Source organism: Peromyscus californicus, unplaced genomic scaffold, assembly GCF_007827085.1.
Source record: "Peromyscus californicus insignis strain IS unplaced genomic scaffold, ASM782708v3 Scaffold_5__1_contigs__length_169319896, whole genome shotgun sequence".
Taxonomy (NCBI): Eukaryota; Metazoa; Chordata; class Mammalia; order Rodentia; family Cricetidae; genus Peromyscus; species Peromyscus californicus.
Window position 1 is genome coordinate 614,041 of NW_026294573.1, and position 16,783 is coordinate 630,823.

Consider the following 16,783-nt stretch of genomic DNA (forward strand, 5'->3'; position numbering starts at 1 on the left):
TCTATTTCCTCATCTGTGCTCCACTGCATAATGACATATCAGAGCCTCCTGATTGATCACATCAAGGTAAGTTTTACATCTGTGTCTGCAGGTATGCCTCCAGACCAGTGGTTCTCAACCTTCCTGATGCTGTGACCCTTTAATACAGTTCCTCATGTTGTGGTGACACCAAGCAAAATTTACTTTTGTTGCTACTTCATAACTGCAATTTTGCTACTGTTACAAATAATAATGTAAATATCTGTGTTTTCTGATTGTCTTAGGCAACCCTGTGAGAGAGTCATTTAAACTCCAGGGGACCACAAACCACAGGTTGAAAATCACTACTCTAGCTCCAGTAGGCAAAAGGAAAGAAACTGAGTTCTTCACTGGGCTGGCACTGCACATCTTTAATCCCAGCACTCAGGAGGCAGAGGTAGGAGATGCTCTGTGAATTCAAGGTTAGCCTGGTCTACAGAGTGAGTTCCAGGCTAGACAGGGTTACACAGTGAGACCCTGTCTCAAATTTACAGGAAATAAAAAGAAAGGAAGGAAGGAAGGAAGGAAGAAAAGAAAAGGAAAGAAAAGAAAAGACAAAGCTGACTTCTCATAAAACAGGACTGATGTAGGCACCACAGGCACATATGCCAGAATACATCTGCTGGTCCTGTTTCACCTGAAACACACCCTGCAGGGTGGGGGTCAGAGTGACTCCAGTCACAAATCACACCCACCAGAAGACCACCCTGCTTCTCTAAGGGTCAGCCATGGGATACAGTTCTTTGTCTTTCCTGAGGAGATCATTGTACATCTGGTCATATGTGGTTTTGAAGTCATAAACATTGGGCTTGTCAGGTGCTGGTCCTGGGAGCTTCACATGAGTTCCTGTTCCAAAGGACCGGACACTGAAACCCCGCTTGCTGGAAGACACAAAGAAGAAAAAACATCACAGTTGGATTAAAACACAAAGTTCTCATACCAAGGGACACAAAACAAGAGTTAACAATCCATTTTGTTGTTGTTGTTTAAGTATGGAACGCCTCATAAATTTACGTGTCATCCTTGGGCAGCGGCCATGTTACTCTTCTCTGTATCATTCCAAGTTTAGTATATGGGCTGCCAAAGCAAGCACAGTCTATTTTTCTTTTTCTTAAGGTTTTTTGTTTTTTTTTTTTTAAAGATTTATTTATTTATTATGTATACAGCATGTATGACTGCAGGCCAGAAGAGGGCACCAGATCTCATTACAGATGGTTGTGAGCCACCATGTGGTTTGCTGGGAATTGAACTCAGGACCTCTGGAAGAGCAGTCAGTGCTCTTAACCTCTGAGCCATCTCTCCAGCCCAAGGTTTTTGTTTTTTTTTTAAGGTTTATTTATTTATTATGTACACAGAAGAGGGTGCCAGAAATCATTACAGATGATTGTGAGCCACCATGTGGGTGCTGGGAATTGAACTCAGGACCTCTGGAAGAATAGTCGGTGCTCTTAACCTCTGAGCCATCTCTCCAACCCGTCTATTTTTCTTTAAAAAATTATTACATTATTTGTGAATGTGTGCATGCACCCACACAACATGGTATACATGTACTGGTAAAGAAAAACTTGTGAGAGCTGGTTCTCTACTTCTACCACGTGGATTCTGGAGACTGATCTCAGGTCATCAGGCTTGGCAACAAGCGCCTTACTAGCTACGCCATTCATCAACCCTATTTTAGGTGAGCGAAATGGCTCAGTGGGAAAAATCACTTGCTATATAAGCCTGATGACTTAAATTCAGTCCCTAGAATTAACATGGTAAAAGGAGAGAATCAACTCTTGTAAGTTTTCCTCTGACCTCCACATGTATGCTGTGCATTTTACCATACACAGAAAATAAAATTTAAAAATATTAAAACATAAAAAGTGGCCGGGCGGTGGTGGTGCACGTCTTTAATCCCAGCACTCGGGAGGCAGAGGCAGGCGGATCTCTGTGAGTTCGAGGCCAGCCTGGTCTACAGAGTGAGTTCCAGGAAAGGCGCAAAGCAACACAGAGAAACCCTGTCTCAAAAAACCAAAAACCAAAAACAAAAAAACAAAAAAACAAACAAAAAAAAAAAAAAACCATAAAAAGTGAAATTTAAAGTATTTAAGAATATGCTTTTAGGTTTTTGCTTTTTAGTGCACATGGACGTAGGTTGTCATGGGTGTGTGCACATGTATGTAGGTTGTCATGGGTATGTGCACATGTGTGCATGTGAAAGCCACAACACTGTTCTCCTTAGTTCCTCTCCACCTTTTTTGGGGGGTTGGGGGTGTCTCTCACTGAACCTGAAGGTCAGCTCCTCTAGACTGGCTGGCCGATGAGCTGCAGAGACCCACCCTTCTCATCCCACACTCCTGCCCCTAGTTTGTGCTAGAGTCACACATAAACACACACACAAATCTGACGTTTCCATGGAAGCTGGAACTCCGAACTCAGGTGCTCATGCTTCAGAACAGGCACTTTAACAAATGAGCCATCGACACAGATGGCTCTTATTTATTTATCATTATTATTTAAGACTTGGTCTCTCCATGTAGATCAGGCTTCCCTTAAACTCAAAAGCCTGCTTCTGCCTCCAGAGTGCTGAGATTGAGTCTTGTGTCACCACAACTAAACTACATTTAAAAATTTTTTACAAAATGTTAAAATCACTTTTAAAAAATTCTATAACAAGTTACATAAATTCAATTAGAGGAGAATTAGTATTACAGAGCTAAATGTGAGAACTATAACTGTTTAGTGATGTTACTGTGAACTCAAAATGCTGACTGCCTTAAATTTAGAAGCTGACCAACTTCCTAGCAACCCAGACTTAAGTACCTAGGGGGTCCTGAAGGGACAAATAGCCACAACAGCTGTAATAACTTTCATGGAACCCAGCAGGTTGCAGATTTTGATAAAACAGAGAAAATGCAGAAGAGCTACATTATCTAATTAGATAATCTAATTAGAACCATGTGACCTGAACAGCCCCGCCAACTATATCTGTACCTAGAGAAGAAAAGTACCTCAAACACAGAACTTGATGTGTGCAATCAGAGGGCTTGCCATCATCACTGAAAACCACAGTTCTGTGTTTCTCACAACACGTTACATGCACAGAAATTAATCTGGAATAAAACTATATAGCCTTAAAACTCATGTAGACCAGGATGGCCTTGAACTCACAGCCTCTGATCCCCTTGTGCTGGGATTACAGGTTTGTGTCACCATGCCCAGCTCAATAGTTGTGATTTTTAAAAAGCATCACGTGTAAAGCTTTTCTGTATTTTTGCTGTTGTTTTGAGACAGGGTCTCATTATGTAGCCCAAGCCAACACGTAATTCAGAATGTACATCTGGCTAGCCCTGAAGTCATCCCACCACACAATGCTCCTGTTTTTGTTGTTGTTCATTTGTTTAACTGTAACTCAGGACATCTGGAATTACTTAAAACATCTGTGACTGTCACAGTTGGGTAAGAATGCTGCTCAACACACTAATATGTAGAGGACAACTCTTACTGTAGATTCATCCAGCCCCAAATGCTAAAAAGAGCTACCACAAAAGTAATGTGATTAATAACTCCACAGAAGGGACAATAACACGAACGTAACATCAATGAGAAAGAAATGACCCTTACATCAAACAATATTCTATTTCATGTGTAAGAGAAAAACAAAACATGCAGGTACTACTTTTCTTCTTTCTTTCTCTCTCTCTCTCTCTCTCTCTCTCTCTCTCTCTCTCTCTCTCTCTCTTTTGGTTTTTCAAGACAGGGTTTCTCTGTGTAGCTTTGGAGTCTGTCCTGGAACTCGCTCTGTAGCCCAGCCTGGCCTTGAACTCACAGAGATCAGCCTGCCTCTGCCTCCCAAGTGCTGGGATTAAAGGCGTGAGCCACCAACACCAGGCCTCAGGTACTACTTTTAACTATTTGATTTAAGAGAGCTCCAGGTAAACAAAAGTAGTGATAAAAACCCATCCTACAAAAACTTGAAGTTAAGGCAGGAAGAACATAAATTTGAGACTGTACCTGACTATAATATAGAGATTCTTAAAAAAAAAAAAATAATGATGATAGGGCTGGATGAGGAGGCACATACCTTTAATCCTGGAACTTAGGAGGCAGAAACAGGTGGATCTCTGTGAGTTAAAGGCCAGCCTGGTCTATGAAGTGAGTTCCAGGACAGCTAGGGCTGTTAGAGAAACTCTCTCTCAAAGAACCGAGAGAGAGAGAGAGAGAGAGAGAGAGAGAGAGAGAGAGAGAGAGAGGATAACAATGATGATGAAGAGGGTGAGGGGTGAAAAGGAAGAAAGCAGAAAGCTCACATCTGCTTCTGAGTCACTTCTTACAGCGTCAGAAACCGGGAAAGACTAATCATATTAGTACATTGTTATATCCTAAGAGTATCACATGGTATCATGCAGCAAGTATAAAGTAAATAAATGACTGGTGGACTTCAAACAAACAAAAATACTATGACATGAATTAGGAAAGAGATTTTTCATTGCAGCTAGACACAAGGCTGCTTAGCCAGCATCTGAAGTGGGTAATGAGTCCACACCTAAGTAAAACTACCTTAAACCTGCAACCCAGAACTTCACTTCCAGAAACACAGTCAGATACACACATACACACACAGAGCCACAGAAAAGACATTCATAGAGTGTTGCCTGTGATCACAAAGCCAAAAGCCAACAAACCTTGGTTGTAAGTCTGTGCAGAGTCCAAGAACTGTTTGAAGAAGCAGCAGAGAGGTCTAGCTAAAAGAGAGCTGGTGCCAGGCAACACAGTCCTATACCACTACACATGTCATTTACAAGGAGTTCACAAAGGCAGACATATAAAAAATAATTCTAGCTGGGTGCTGTGGGGCATGCCTTTAATTTCAGGCCTCTGGAGGCAGAGACAGGCAGATTCCTGAGTTTGAGGCCAGCCTGGTCTACAGAGGTAGTTCCAGGACAGCCATAACACAGAGAAATCCTGTCTCAAAAAACCAAATAAATAATAAATAAATAAATAAATAAAAATTCTGAAAAAAGTAGTTCACATTTAAGTTGGAACACCTGAGCTAAAGTCACTGAGGTTGATAAAAAGCTGAGTCAGTTCCTGTGTTTCTAGAATGTCCTGAGCTATACAACCAGGTCCCCAGAATATGACACATAAGGAACACAACCTAAAACAGAATCATTATTAAAACCCAAAGTTCACATATACCTGAGCTATTAAAATAAAATGGAGGCCAGGCAGTGGTGGCACACGCTTTTAATCCCAGCACTCGGGAGGCAGAGACAGGCAGATCTCTGTGAGTTCAAGGACAGCCTGGGCTACAGAGTGAGTTCCAGGACAGGCTCCAAAGCTACACAGAGAAACCCTGTCTCAAAAAACCAAAAACTGGAAACACAAAAATTCCCATGTTCCATCAAAACGTGAGCTAGGAAACAACAAATGCCAGGTGTTGGTCAGAACCGGAAAGGTGACACAACCAGACATGACAGGTGACAGGAAACAGAAATATAATGCCTTCCTGAGAAGGGTCAAAGCAGAGGGTCCCCTTAACCTAAATTTGAAACAGTTTCCTTACACACTTGGATAATGTGAAATAAAAGATGTATTTTTCAGGAAAATATAAATAAAAATGAGGTGTGGTGGCACACACCTTGAAGGTACCCAGGGTCCAGAGAAGCACCATCAGGTTAAATCATTTGACTGTCACAGCCTTTGATGTTGTAGCCCTTTATTTTATAGTTCACACACCCAAATTATGGTGCTCCAGTACCTACCATTGGCATGTTCTGCATGAGTGCACGGATTAAGACTCATAAGACAAAGACTTGCCTCTTCAAGCCAATGAGAGTTTTTAAAACAGAATAAGTATGGGGTCTAAAGAGAGAGCTTTGCAGTTAAGAAAACTTGTTCTTGAAGAGGACCCAGGTTTAATTCCTAGCACCATATAATGGTTCCCAACCATTGATAACTCCACTTTCAGGGGATCTAATGTCCTCCTCCTCTTATCTATCTACCTGTCTATCTACGTATCTACCTACCTACCTACCTACAATTATTTGGTTTTTCGAGACAGGGTTTCTCTGTGAAGCCTTGGCTGTCAAGGCTGGCCTCAAACTTGCAGAGATCTGCCGCCTCTGCCTCCCAAATGCTGGGATTAAAGGAGTGCACCACCACCACCTGGCTCTCCTATTTTTTTAAAAAATTTACTTTATGTGCATGAGTGTTTTGCTTCTGTGCATCCTGGAACTGGAGTTATGAACAGTTGTGAACAACCATGTAGATGCTGGGAATCAAACCTGAATCTTCAGCAATAATAAATGCTCTCAACAACTGAGCCAACTCTCCAGCACCCCTATGCCCTCCTTTTGACCTGCATGAGCACTAGGCACACATGTAGCACAGATATATGAAAGCAAAACATGAATACACATAAAAATACAAATCTAAAAATTTTAAAAATAGAACATGTAATGAAAGACAAATAAGATCTACACTAAGAAAAGCAAAGCAACACAAACTCAAGCAAGGAGCAGGGCATGGTGGTACACGCCTCTCATCCCAGCACTCCAAAGGCAGAGGCAGGCAGATCTCTGTAATTTTGAAGCCAGCCTGATCTACATAGCAAGTTTCTTGATAGCCAAGACTACATAGGGAAACACTGTCTCAAAAAACAAAACTAGCTCTTTCGGGTCTTGGCTCCAAGTTGACCAAAAAAAAGAAGAAACAACGGTCGGGCCAAAAAGGGCTGCGCCATGTGCAGCCGATCCGCTGCATAAACTGCGCCTGGTGCGTGCCCAAAGACAAGACCATTAAGAAGTTCATTCAGAACATCGTCGAGGCCGCTGCTGTCAGGGACATATCCGAAGCTAGTGTCTTTGACGCCTATGTGCTTCCCAAGCTCTATGTCAAGCTGCATTACTGCGTGAGCTGTGCTATTCATAGCAAGGTAGTCAGCAATCGATCCCGTGAAGCCCGCAAGGACCGGACACCCCCACCACGATTTAGACCTGCTGGTGTGCACCACGACCTCCACCAAAGCCCATGTAAAGAGATGGCTTCATGCCGGGCGGTGGTGGCGCAGCCAGGCGGTGGTGGCGCACGCCTTTAATCCCAGCACTTGGGAGGCAGAGCCAGGCGGATCTCTGTGAGTTCAAGGCCAGCCTGGACTACCAAGTGAGTTCCAGGAAAGGCGCAAAGCTACACAGAGAAACCCTGTCTCAAAAAACCGGAAAAAAAAAAAAAAAAAAAAAAAAAAGAAGAAAAAGGAGATGGCTTCATAAAGACAGAAGAAAAAACACCTTGGAAAAATAAAATGGGACTTAACTTTTTGAATGTGTCATAAAAAAAAAAAAGAACTAGCAAAAACAAAATGTATATATAAAAATACACAAATTGTAACAGGAAGATCATACTACGAAAATGGCTGGTAGCAGTACCCAAGGAAAGATCATCTCTGAAAAAGGCAAGCCTTAGGTCTTACATGTTATAAAAACTGCAAGATAAAGCATTGTAGCAGGACTGAGGATTATCACAGACTAGAAAATAATATCTACAAATGAGTCCTGTGTCTGAAGTGACTAGAAGCTATTATGCCATTAGCTGAATAAGGCTCTTTAATATGGACCAGGAGCGGTTCTGCTCCAAATCCTTGAATGTTCTCCATAGGCATGAATAAGGTCAAAGACACTGTTTTACAATCAAAGCCACTTGTGACCAAATATGAATAAATCAGGTATTCAAGAAGTCACCCCCCCCCCCCCCAAAGACAGGGTTTCTCTGTAGTTTTGGTGCCTGTCCTGGATCTCGCTCTATAGATCAGGCTGGCCTTGAAATAAGAGATCCATCTGGCTCTGCCTCCCGAGTGCTGGGATTAAAGGTATGTGCCACCACCACCCAGCTTCAAGAAGTCATCTTAATTGAGTCAAACCAAGAAAAGGCTAAGACCACTTTTCCTAAAAGGTCCTTCCACTGCCTAAGACCCACTCTAAAGGGATCACCAGAATCACCTTAACAATGGGAAAAGCAAAAAGCAGGATACGTAAGGCTCCTTTCTTTTTGGTCATTCCTTTGGAGCACTAAAAGTGAGGTATGGAGCTAGGCCTTTGGCACAAGGCTGAAGTTTCTGGTAATCAGAAAGCTGAGAGGCAGGAGAATCAAAATTTTGAGACCAGCCTAGGAAACAAAACAAAGTAGGAGTCAGAGGCACTTCAAATGCACACAACGCAATCATTATATAGACCAAGCAAGTCCCCAAGAGCATAGACAGAGGGCAGGATAGACATAACCACAACTCCCCAGAGGGTTGTAAGGCTGGTGCAGGGTTTTCCACAGGGAACATTCTCCAGTTTAATCTGTCTACATTCCCATAATTACATCATCCCCAAAACAACAGACCTATTCTTGATGTGGCTGCAAGTCTAAGAGCTGCCTGCACGGTCAGTGATCACATTAGAAGTGCCTCCCCACCTCCACCTTTCTGAACTATTACTTTTAAGCATCCTTTTTAAAAATAAATTGTAATGCAGTTTGTTTCCCTCAAAAAAGCTGTTCTCAGGTGGCAAAAAGGCTAATTAGCAACAGAAGCTCTGTTTTCTCTGAAGCTTCTGAAACCGGCATTAACAGCCCATCTTGTATGGTGACAATCTGCTTCTTACATAAAGGCAATGAATGTTATAAAAATACTCCTGTCAACCAACAGCTTTGTCTCAAGGCAGCTATTCTGTCTAATCTTCCAGAAAAATACATGTCTTTCACACCTATCAAAAATCTATCAGTGAATTCATTATAGAAAATGTTACTGTAAGGAAAAAATTGTTTCATTGTTGTACCAAAGACTGAAAGTAAAATGTTAACATGCATATCAAAGAAAATGTCCAAACTGTCAGCATAGGTTGATTTTTTTTTTTTGGCCTCTTAATGTTCTGCAGTGATAAATGAGATTTTAAATTATTATTTTAATGGAGGACTGCCATTGCTTCTAAAAGCAAGTACATCTCTAAACAGTAAGTACTACAATCCTGTCATCTTTACTCAAGGTTAGCCAGAGCCTATCAGCCTGATTTGTAGAAGGCTGATGACATTATGTCTGTAGAACCCAAATCAACTGTTCACAGGCCACTAGTCTTCCAATGTTTTCAAAGCTAATGAGATGTTATGGTATGGTTATGAAGCGTTCACCAAAAAGGTTCATGGAGCCCAGTGTGATGGCATACACCTTTGATCTCGATTTCCGCAGGTGGATCTCAGCATTGGCAGGAGTTCAAGGTCTGCCTGAACTATACAGCAATTTTCAGGACAGCCAATCTACAAAAACAAAAAAAGCTCAAAAATTCCAACCTAGTCAATGGGTTAATATAAGGGATTCACAATTTGATGACATTGGGGAGGAGGAGAGAAACAAGAGGCAGGGCCTAGCTGGACAAAATAAATCACGGTGAATAATGTATCTTATCCTCATCATGCGTGAAGAGGTGAGCAGCTCTATTCCATCAGGTCCTCTCCACAATGCCCTTCTTCACCACAGGGTGATAAACAGCAGAGCCAAATTACCATGGACTGAAACTTTAAGCCCAAATCTTTTCTCCCTTAAGATATTTCTCTCAGTCACTTGTCACAGGAACAAAACATCAACTAACAAAGAAAGTAAAACTCTTAAAAATATCTTGACAAAATTTACGTTATCACTAGAAAAGTTTGAGAGTACGGACTCCACCAGTTTTCTCACCTACAAAGAAAGGTTGAGAAGACAATCTAAACATGGACAATAACTATTTTGGTTTTGTTTTGCCATGTAGGCCTGGGTGGCCTAGGACTAGCTATGTAGACCAAACTCCCAAAGATCCTATCTGTGTCTCTTGAGTGCTGGAATTAAAGCTGTGTGCCACTGTGCCAAGCACGTACATTTTTTTTTTCTTTTTCTTTTTTCCAAGACAGGGTTTCTGGCTGTCCTGGAACTCATTCTGTAGACCAGGCTGGCCTCGAACTCAGAGATCCGTCTATCTCTACCCTGCCTCCTAAGTGCTGGGATTAAAGGAGTGCGCCGCCGCCACCCGCCGCCACCTGGCTGTAAATTTTTAAATCACTTACTACATTTATTATTTATTTAGCATGTGCCCGTTAATAGGTTGGAGAACAATCTGTGGCAGTTGGTTCCCTCATTTTACCATGTGGGTCCTAGAAATCAAACTCAGGTTGCCAGGCTGACAGTAAGTGCCTTACCCCCTGAGCCGTTGGGCCTGCATAGGAATAACTTTTTAGTGGTTAAAGCTGTTTTAAGTTTGATATACTCAATTTTGTCTCACATTCACAGCTACGGAGAAGTCCATTCTCTTTAGTAATTCCTTGGACTTAATTCTACTTTTTGTAAGAACAAAACAAAAACTAGCGATAGTCCCTTAAAACATGTGAAGGTACACATGTTCTCATGGAGGCATGTTTTTAAGACCTTTTTTCTTTGTTAAAGAAACAGGCTCTATATAGCCTGAGTAGGCTTCAAATCTCAACCACCTTGTCCTACCTACAGTATGGGGCAATTGTAAGTATGCATCAACACACCCAGCTTTTTTTTCTAAGAATTTGTTTTTTTAAGATTTATTTATTATGTATACAGTGTTTTGCCCGAATATGTGCCTGCAGCCCTGAAGAGGGCACCAGATCTCATTATAGATGGTTATGAGCCACCATGTAGTTGCTGGGAATTGAACTCATGACTTTTGGAAAAGCAGCCAATGCTCTTAACCTCTGAGCCATCTCTCCAGCCCCCAGCCTTTTTTTCAAGACAAATTCTCACTATGGAGGAGTCCAAGCTGGTTTGTAATTTGTGATCCTTATGCTTTAGCCCCAGTGCTGGGATTCTAAGTATACTGGTTCCATGTTCTTCATGTACCTAAACAATTTCTACTTCACTTTCTTATAGTATACCGAGAACCAAAAAACATACAGCAGGGACAGTTTATACCACCTCCATGTAAAAGACTATGTAGATAACATGGCCTAAGAACACAGAAATTCATGGTACCTCAAAGTGGCCTATGTTTAAATCATGTGTCAGTTACTACCAGTTACTGGATGGCACAACTCTGGTGGCCCATGACATATGCTCACTGTGACAGTGGCATTCTGGAATTTGCTATCGCTGAGATTCACTGTCTCAAAGTATATGGTAGAGAATAACAGAAGGTTATCGGACATCAACCTCCACAGACCGCACATTACATGTACACGTGTACACACACACACACACACACACACACACACACACACACACACACACACACACACACACCTTGTCAAGATGAACTTAAATGGCTTTGAGAAATTACCCTGGCAGAGGCACTCACCAGACCAACTCCCCTAAATAAGCTTGTTTCTCCCACTCTGGGACTTAAACATACTCAGCCAGGCCTCACACTCCCTAGCTATCACAAGACTGTCTCAATCTCTCTCATTTTTGGACAAGGTCTCATGTAGCCCAGGCTGGTCTTTAACTATCAACTCTCTATGTAGTTGGTATTTATAACAAACTTCTAGTTTTATTGTTTATACCTCCTAAGTACTGAGATTATAGGCATATATCATCACATCGAGTTGTTTTTAATGGGATGCTAAAGAACCAAATCCAGGGCAATGTGCATAATAGATAAGCATGTTACTGAGCTATGCTATCCTCTAGGTTCTTCGTCCTTTGTTTTTGACACATAACCTTGGACACTCATCGAGCATTCTACCTCTCAGTTGTATTCCCAGCCTATTTTGAGTTTTTTATAATTAAAAATGCAGCTTCCATTGGCCAGGCACATGGCACACACACCTTTGACCCCAACACATGTCTAAAAAAGGAAGAAAATGGCTGGGGAGATGGCTCAATGGTTAAGAACACTGGTTCCAGCCGGGCGGTGGTGGCGCACGCCTTTAATCCCAGCACTTGGGAGGCAGAGGCAGGCGGATCTTTGTGAGTTCAAGGCCAGCCTGGTCTACAGAGCGAGATCCAGGAAAGGCGCAAAGCTACACAGAGAAACCCTGTCTCGAAAAACCAAAAAAAAAAAAAAAAAAACAACAAAAAACACTGGTTCCTCTTTCAGGGGACCCAGGTTCTAATCCCATCACCCATACAGTGGTTCACAACCATCTATAACTCCAGTTCCAGGGGGACCCAAAGCTTTCTTCCGGTGTGTGAGAACAGCAGGCATACAAGTGGTGCATAAACATATATGCAGGCAAAAAAAAAAAAAAATTCAGGACTGGGAGTGTAGCCTAGGGTGACTGAGACTATATGTGAAGCGAGAGTCTGGCTAATAATAATTAAAGGGTTAGACCTTCTGACTTAGCAACCTGTAAATGAAAAAAAAAAAAAAAAAGGCAGCGGATGGCACTCGAGTCGAGGCCCACCCAGCCTGTTATCCTCTGGAAGTATAGTAATCTTTTTTTTAGCTGGCGGTGGTGGCGCACACCTTTAGTTCCAACACTTGAGAGGCAGAGGCAGGGGATCTCTGTGAGTTCAAGGCCAGACTGTTCTACAAAGTGAGTTCCAGGACAGTCAGAGTTGTTATACAGAGAAACCCTGTCTCTTAAAAAGTAAACAAACAAACAAACAAACAAACCTAAAAGAACAAACTATGGGTTCAAACTCATAATCCCAGCAGTTAAAGGTGGAGGCAGGATTAGAAAATTCAAAGCTAGCGGGCAGTGGTGGTGCACACCTTTAATCTCAGCACTCGGGAGGCAGAGCCAGGCAGACAGATTTCTTTGAGTTCGAGGCCAGCCTGGTCTACAGAGTGAGATCCAGGACAGGCTCCAAAACACACAGAGAAACCCTGTCTGGGGGGGATGGGGGGGACGGGGATTCAAAGCTAAGCATGGCTATGGTGGCTCACACCTTTAATCCCAGTATTTAGGAGGTTGAGGCAGGATTTCGGAGAATTCTCGAGCTACAGAGCTAGTTCTAAGACAGCCAAGGTTACAGGAGAACATCTCAAAAACCAAAACACAGGTAGTTGGAATGGCTCAATAGGTAAAGGGACCTGTCAAGCCTGAGGACCTGGTCTACAAAGCAAGTTCCAGGACAAAGAGAGTTGTTACACAGAGAAACCTTTTCTTGAAAAAACAAATTTTTTTTTTCTATTTTGGTCTTAAGAAAGAATACTGAGATTTAGAGGCAATGAGAACTGTAAATATGCACTATTCTGGAAAGCACCCTTGAAAACTGTAAGAATGTGAAACATGCCAACCATTTGGCTCAATAATGTCATTTCTAGCAATTTATACTAAAATAAGTAACCAAAACCTGTGCAAAGATATTTACATAGCACGAGGAAGTAGTTCCTGAAGTTAAAATCACTTGATGTCTACTAATAGAATGATAATAAAAATGGCTGCCTAGAATCTGATTACTGATAGCTTTGTAACCACCCTCGTTCATTAAACATGAATAAATGTATTTAAATTCAGTACAGAAAAATGAGAGAGAGCGCAGAACACAGGGATTAATCTGCAGTCCTAGCATTTGAGGGAGCTGAGGCAGGAGCGCCAAAACTTCAAGTTCTGGGGTACAGTATGAGATGAGACAGGGGAAAAAAAAGAGAGAGAATAAAAAAAAATGTGGAGGTACTGGAAGACTGGTCAAGTTACTGAAGATGAAAACCAAAGCTGTCCTCCAGCCTCTACCTCCAGGCACAGGTTTAAGTGTAAAAATATTTAATAATGTCCACAGTATCTTAAGAAGAGCAGGTTAGGGGCTGGAGAGATGACTCAGAGGTTAAAAGAGCACTGGCTGCTCTTCCAGAGGTCCTGAGTTCAATTCCCAGCAACCACATGGTGGCTCACAACCATCTATAATGAGATCTAGTGCCCTCTTCTGGCTAGCAGGCATACATGCAGGCAGAACACTGTATACATGATAGATAAATAAATAAATAAGAGCAGGTTAGAGTGAGGTTTGTTTTGTTTAACTTCCTGAAACTCATGCTGTAGACCAGGCTGGCCTGGAACTCAAAGAGATCTGCCCCCCTCTGCCTCCAAAGGTGTGTGCCACCACCACTTGGCTAGAGTGGTTTTTAAATCTCTGTTGAGTTTATATAAGTTTGTGTGTGTAAACAAAAGATAACTCAGAAGGTTAGGTGCAGTACCATATCCTTGTACCCTTAGCACACTGAGGCAAGATGAACTGTATTTCAAGGCCACCTTGGCCAAGACAAAAGGAGAGAAAGGGTAAGAAACCTATCCAGAAGAATACAATGAAATTGGACACCTCACACCTTTTTGTTTGTTTGTTTGAGATGGAGTCTTATAGCCCAGGCTAGCTTTATACTTTGTAACCCAGGCTGGTTAAATTCAAAGCATGTTATCATCTGCAAAACAAAGCTACCAAGTAAATATTATGCTCTATGTCAGTGGTTATCAACCTGTGGCTCCTGATCCCTTTGGAGGTCAGATGATCCTTTCACAGGGGTCACCTAAGACCATCGAAAAACACAGATATTTACATCATGATTCAGAACAGTAGCAAAATTACAGTCATGAAGTAGCAACGAATATAAATTTTGGTTGGGGGATCACCACAACATAAGAAACTGTATTAGGCGGGCAGTGGTGGTGCACGCCTTAAATCCTAGCACTCGGGAGGCAGAGGCAGGTGGATCTCTGTGAGTTCGAGGCCAGCCTGGTCTCCAAAGCAAGTTCCAGGAAAGGCGCAAAGCTACAGAGAAGCCCTGTCTTGAAAAAAACCAAAAAAAAAAAAAAAAAAAAAAAAAAAAGAAAAGAAACTGTATTAAAGGGTCGAGCTTTAGGAAGGATGAGAACCACTGGCTGATCTAAACATTGGGAAGAATGGAATTTTAGAATTTGCAGATGATAGGCAACTAGCACTCTGGGTCTCTAAGAAAACATGAGACAGTTTGGTATGGTGGGAACTCCTATTAGTAATCCCAACACTAGGTAAGCAGGTGAATAGTGAGCTCTAAGCCAGCCAGTATGCCTTTAATACCAGCACTTGGGAACGTGGGAGACAGAAACAGGTGAATCTCTGAATTTCAGGCCAGCCTGGTCTAGAGATCGATCGAGTTCATGGACAGCCAGGACTACACAGAGATTCTGTCTTGGGAGGGAGGGGGAAGATATGAAATTGTCAAAGAATAAAATTTACAAAAAAATCTCAAAAGTTCACAAATACTTAACTCAGGAAGAAAAGGATGTTTCTACTGTACTATCAAAATTGACAGATACCATATTTTACCTGTAATGCAATGCATCGCTTTCTTATTTTGTCAAGAGATTTTGAAGCTAAAACACTATCAAAGAGGAATGTCTTATTAGATACAGGTGAATTTGTAAGTAAATATGAGGTGGTACCACTGAACCAAACGAATTTGTGTGTTCCAGAAATTTCTGACTAGCGTTATGGGGTGGGGGATGGCGGCTTGTGCATCAGACTTGCAAACGTAGACAAAAACTCAATTCCTGACGTTAACAACTCAGGTCACTGTTGTTGCTTCCAGACTCGATCCATCTTGATAGGATGTGGTGAGAGCTTTCCAGTGAATGTGGCATGATGACACACACGGGAAACACACGGGAAAGACGCCCGTGATTCTGCCTCTCTGTCCCGTACCAGAGGCTGCCGGCTGTCAGACACAGGCAAGCATGCAGACAGGCCGCGAATAGCACGCCATCCCTCGGATGGGCCTGACGCTCCTGTGACCACGAACGTTTCGGTTCTGACACCGACTTCGCTGTAATGCTTACCCTACATGAGGGCGTCGCGAGCACGATCTCGCTGAGGGGTCGAAAAGCCTGTACGCCGGGCGTGGCCCGACCTGCGGGGCCCACTCAATGTAGAGTCGGGGTCTGAACAAGAATCTGTAGGAAGAAAAGGAGGGAGGGCAGAAAGCAGGTGGAGCTTGCACTACCTGAGGATGTTGTGTGCTTCCATGCTCCGATTCTGGTTACTCGAGCACACCACCGCCACCCGCAGCGGCGATGACGGCATGGCACCGACCGCGCTACCCACTGCACTTGCTACGGAGATCCCACCTAGAAGCCGGCTTCCGCCCAAGGAAGATGGCGGTAACCGGAAATCAGAACGCGGAAATGAGGGCGACGTAATGCGTGTGGAGGTCGGCGCTGCTTTCCTGGGCCCGCACTGCAATCGGCACGGGAAAGCGACCGAGCGACCGGCCAACACCGCGTTAGTTTGAGGCGAGAGCAGCTAAAGCCGGTGCTCGAGGACCACCTATGCCGGCATCTGACGTCACAGCATCTGCGCCGGCAGAGTGATGTGCGCCGCGCCTGCGTCCAGACGTCTTAAATTGTCGTCGCCTTTGATGACACGCTGATCGCAGAGCTTGCACAATATGGGAACCGGCCAGGCGGAAGTCTGGTGAGACCTTGTCTCGGCTTCCTTTGGTCTAGGTGGGACGTCTCTCAATCCGGTTTCTGCCGGGGGCTACTCCGCTAATTTCGGAAACGCGTCTGTGCTCCAGCACTTTGTTTATGCCCCATCTCTATAACGAGTATCTCTTCCTCAGGTTCACAGAACTTCTAGAAGCACGTGATTTTCCTTGGCGAGCCCTTAAAGGGCTTTTAATATTTAAGTGATAATGAAATAGGGCTGGGTGTGGTGGCTCACACCTTTAATCCCAGAACTCGGTAAACAAGATTTATAGTCTGCCTGCCCTGTTGCTTTTCTTCTCTGTCTCGAAAAAAATGGTCAAAAAAAGAAGGGATGGTTTAGATGGGTGATTTGGAGAGTCTCAGAACTCTCTTGAGGTTTGAGCTAAAAGAAATAAGTCATACTCGG

At 42.9% G+C, this 16,783-nt stretch overlaps 1 protein-coding gene, 1 non-coding gene and 1 pseudogene across 2 annotated transcripts in view; 1 reads left to right on the forward strand and 2 right to left on the reverse strand.

Moving 5' to 3' along the window:
* The window catches only part of Ssu72 (SSU72 homolog, RNA polymerase II CTD phosphatase), a 36,109-nt gene extending 19,865 nt beyond the window's left edge, over window positions 1-16,244 (reverse strand). The window contains exons 1-2 of the mRNA XM_052715899.1: window positions 15,894-16,244; window positions 756-899 (exon numbers count right to left, since the gene is read on the reverse strand). Of these exons, the coding sequence (XP_052571859.1) occupies window positions 756-899; window positions 15,894-15,973 (224 nt within the window). The 5' untranslated portion in view covers window positions 15,974-16,244. The remainder of the gene's footprint in view (window positions 1-755; window positions 900-15,893) is intronic.
* LOC128097997 (U6 spliceosomal RNA) lies at window positions 1,005-1,111 on the reverse strand. Its single transcript, XR_008214049.1, has one exon. It is a non-coding gene; the product is annotated as a U6 spliceosomal RNA (small nuclear RNA).
* Window positions 6,641-7,145, forward strand: LOC128096394 (40S ribosomal protein S26-like; annotated as a pseudogene).
* Window positions 16,245-16,783: the final 539 nt, after the last annotated feature.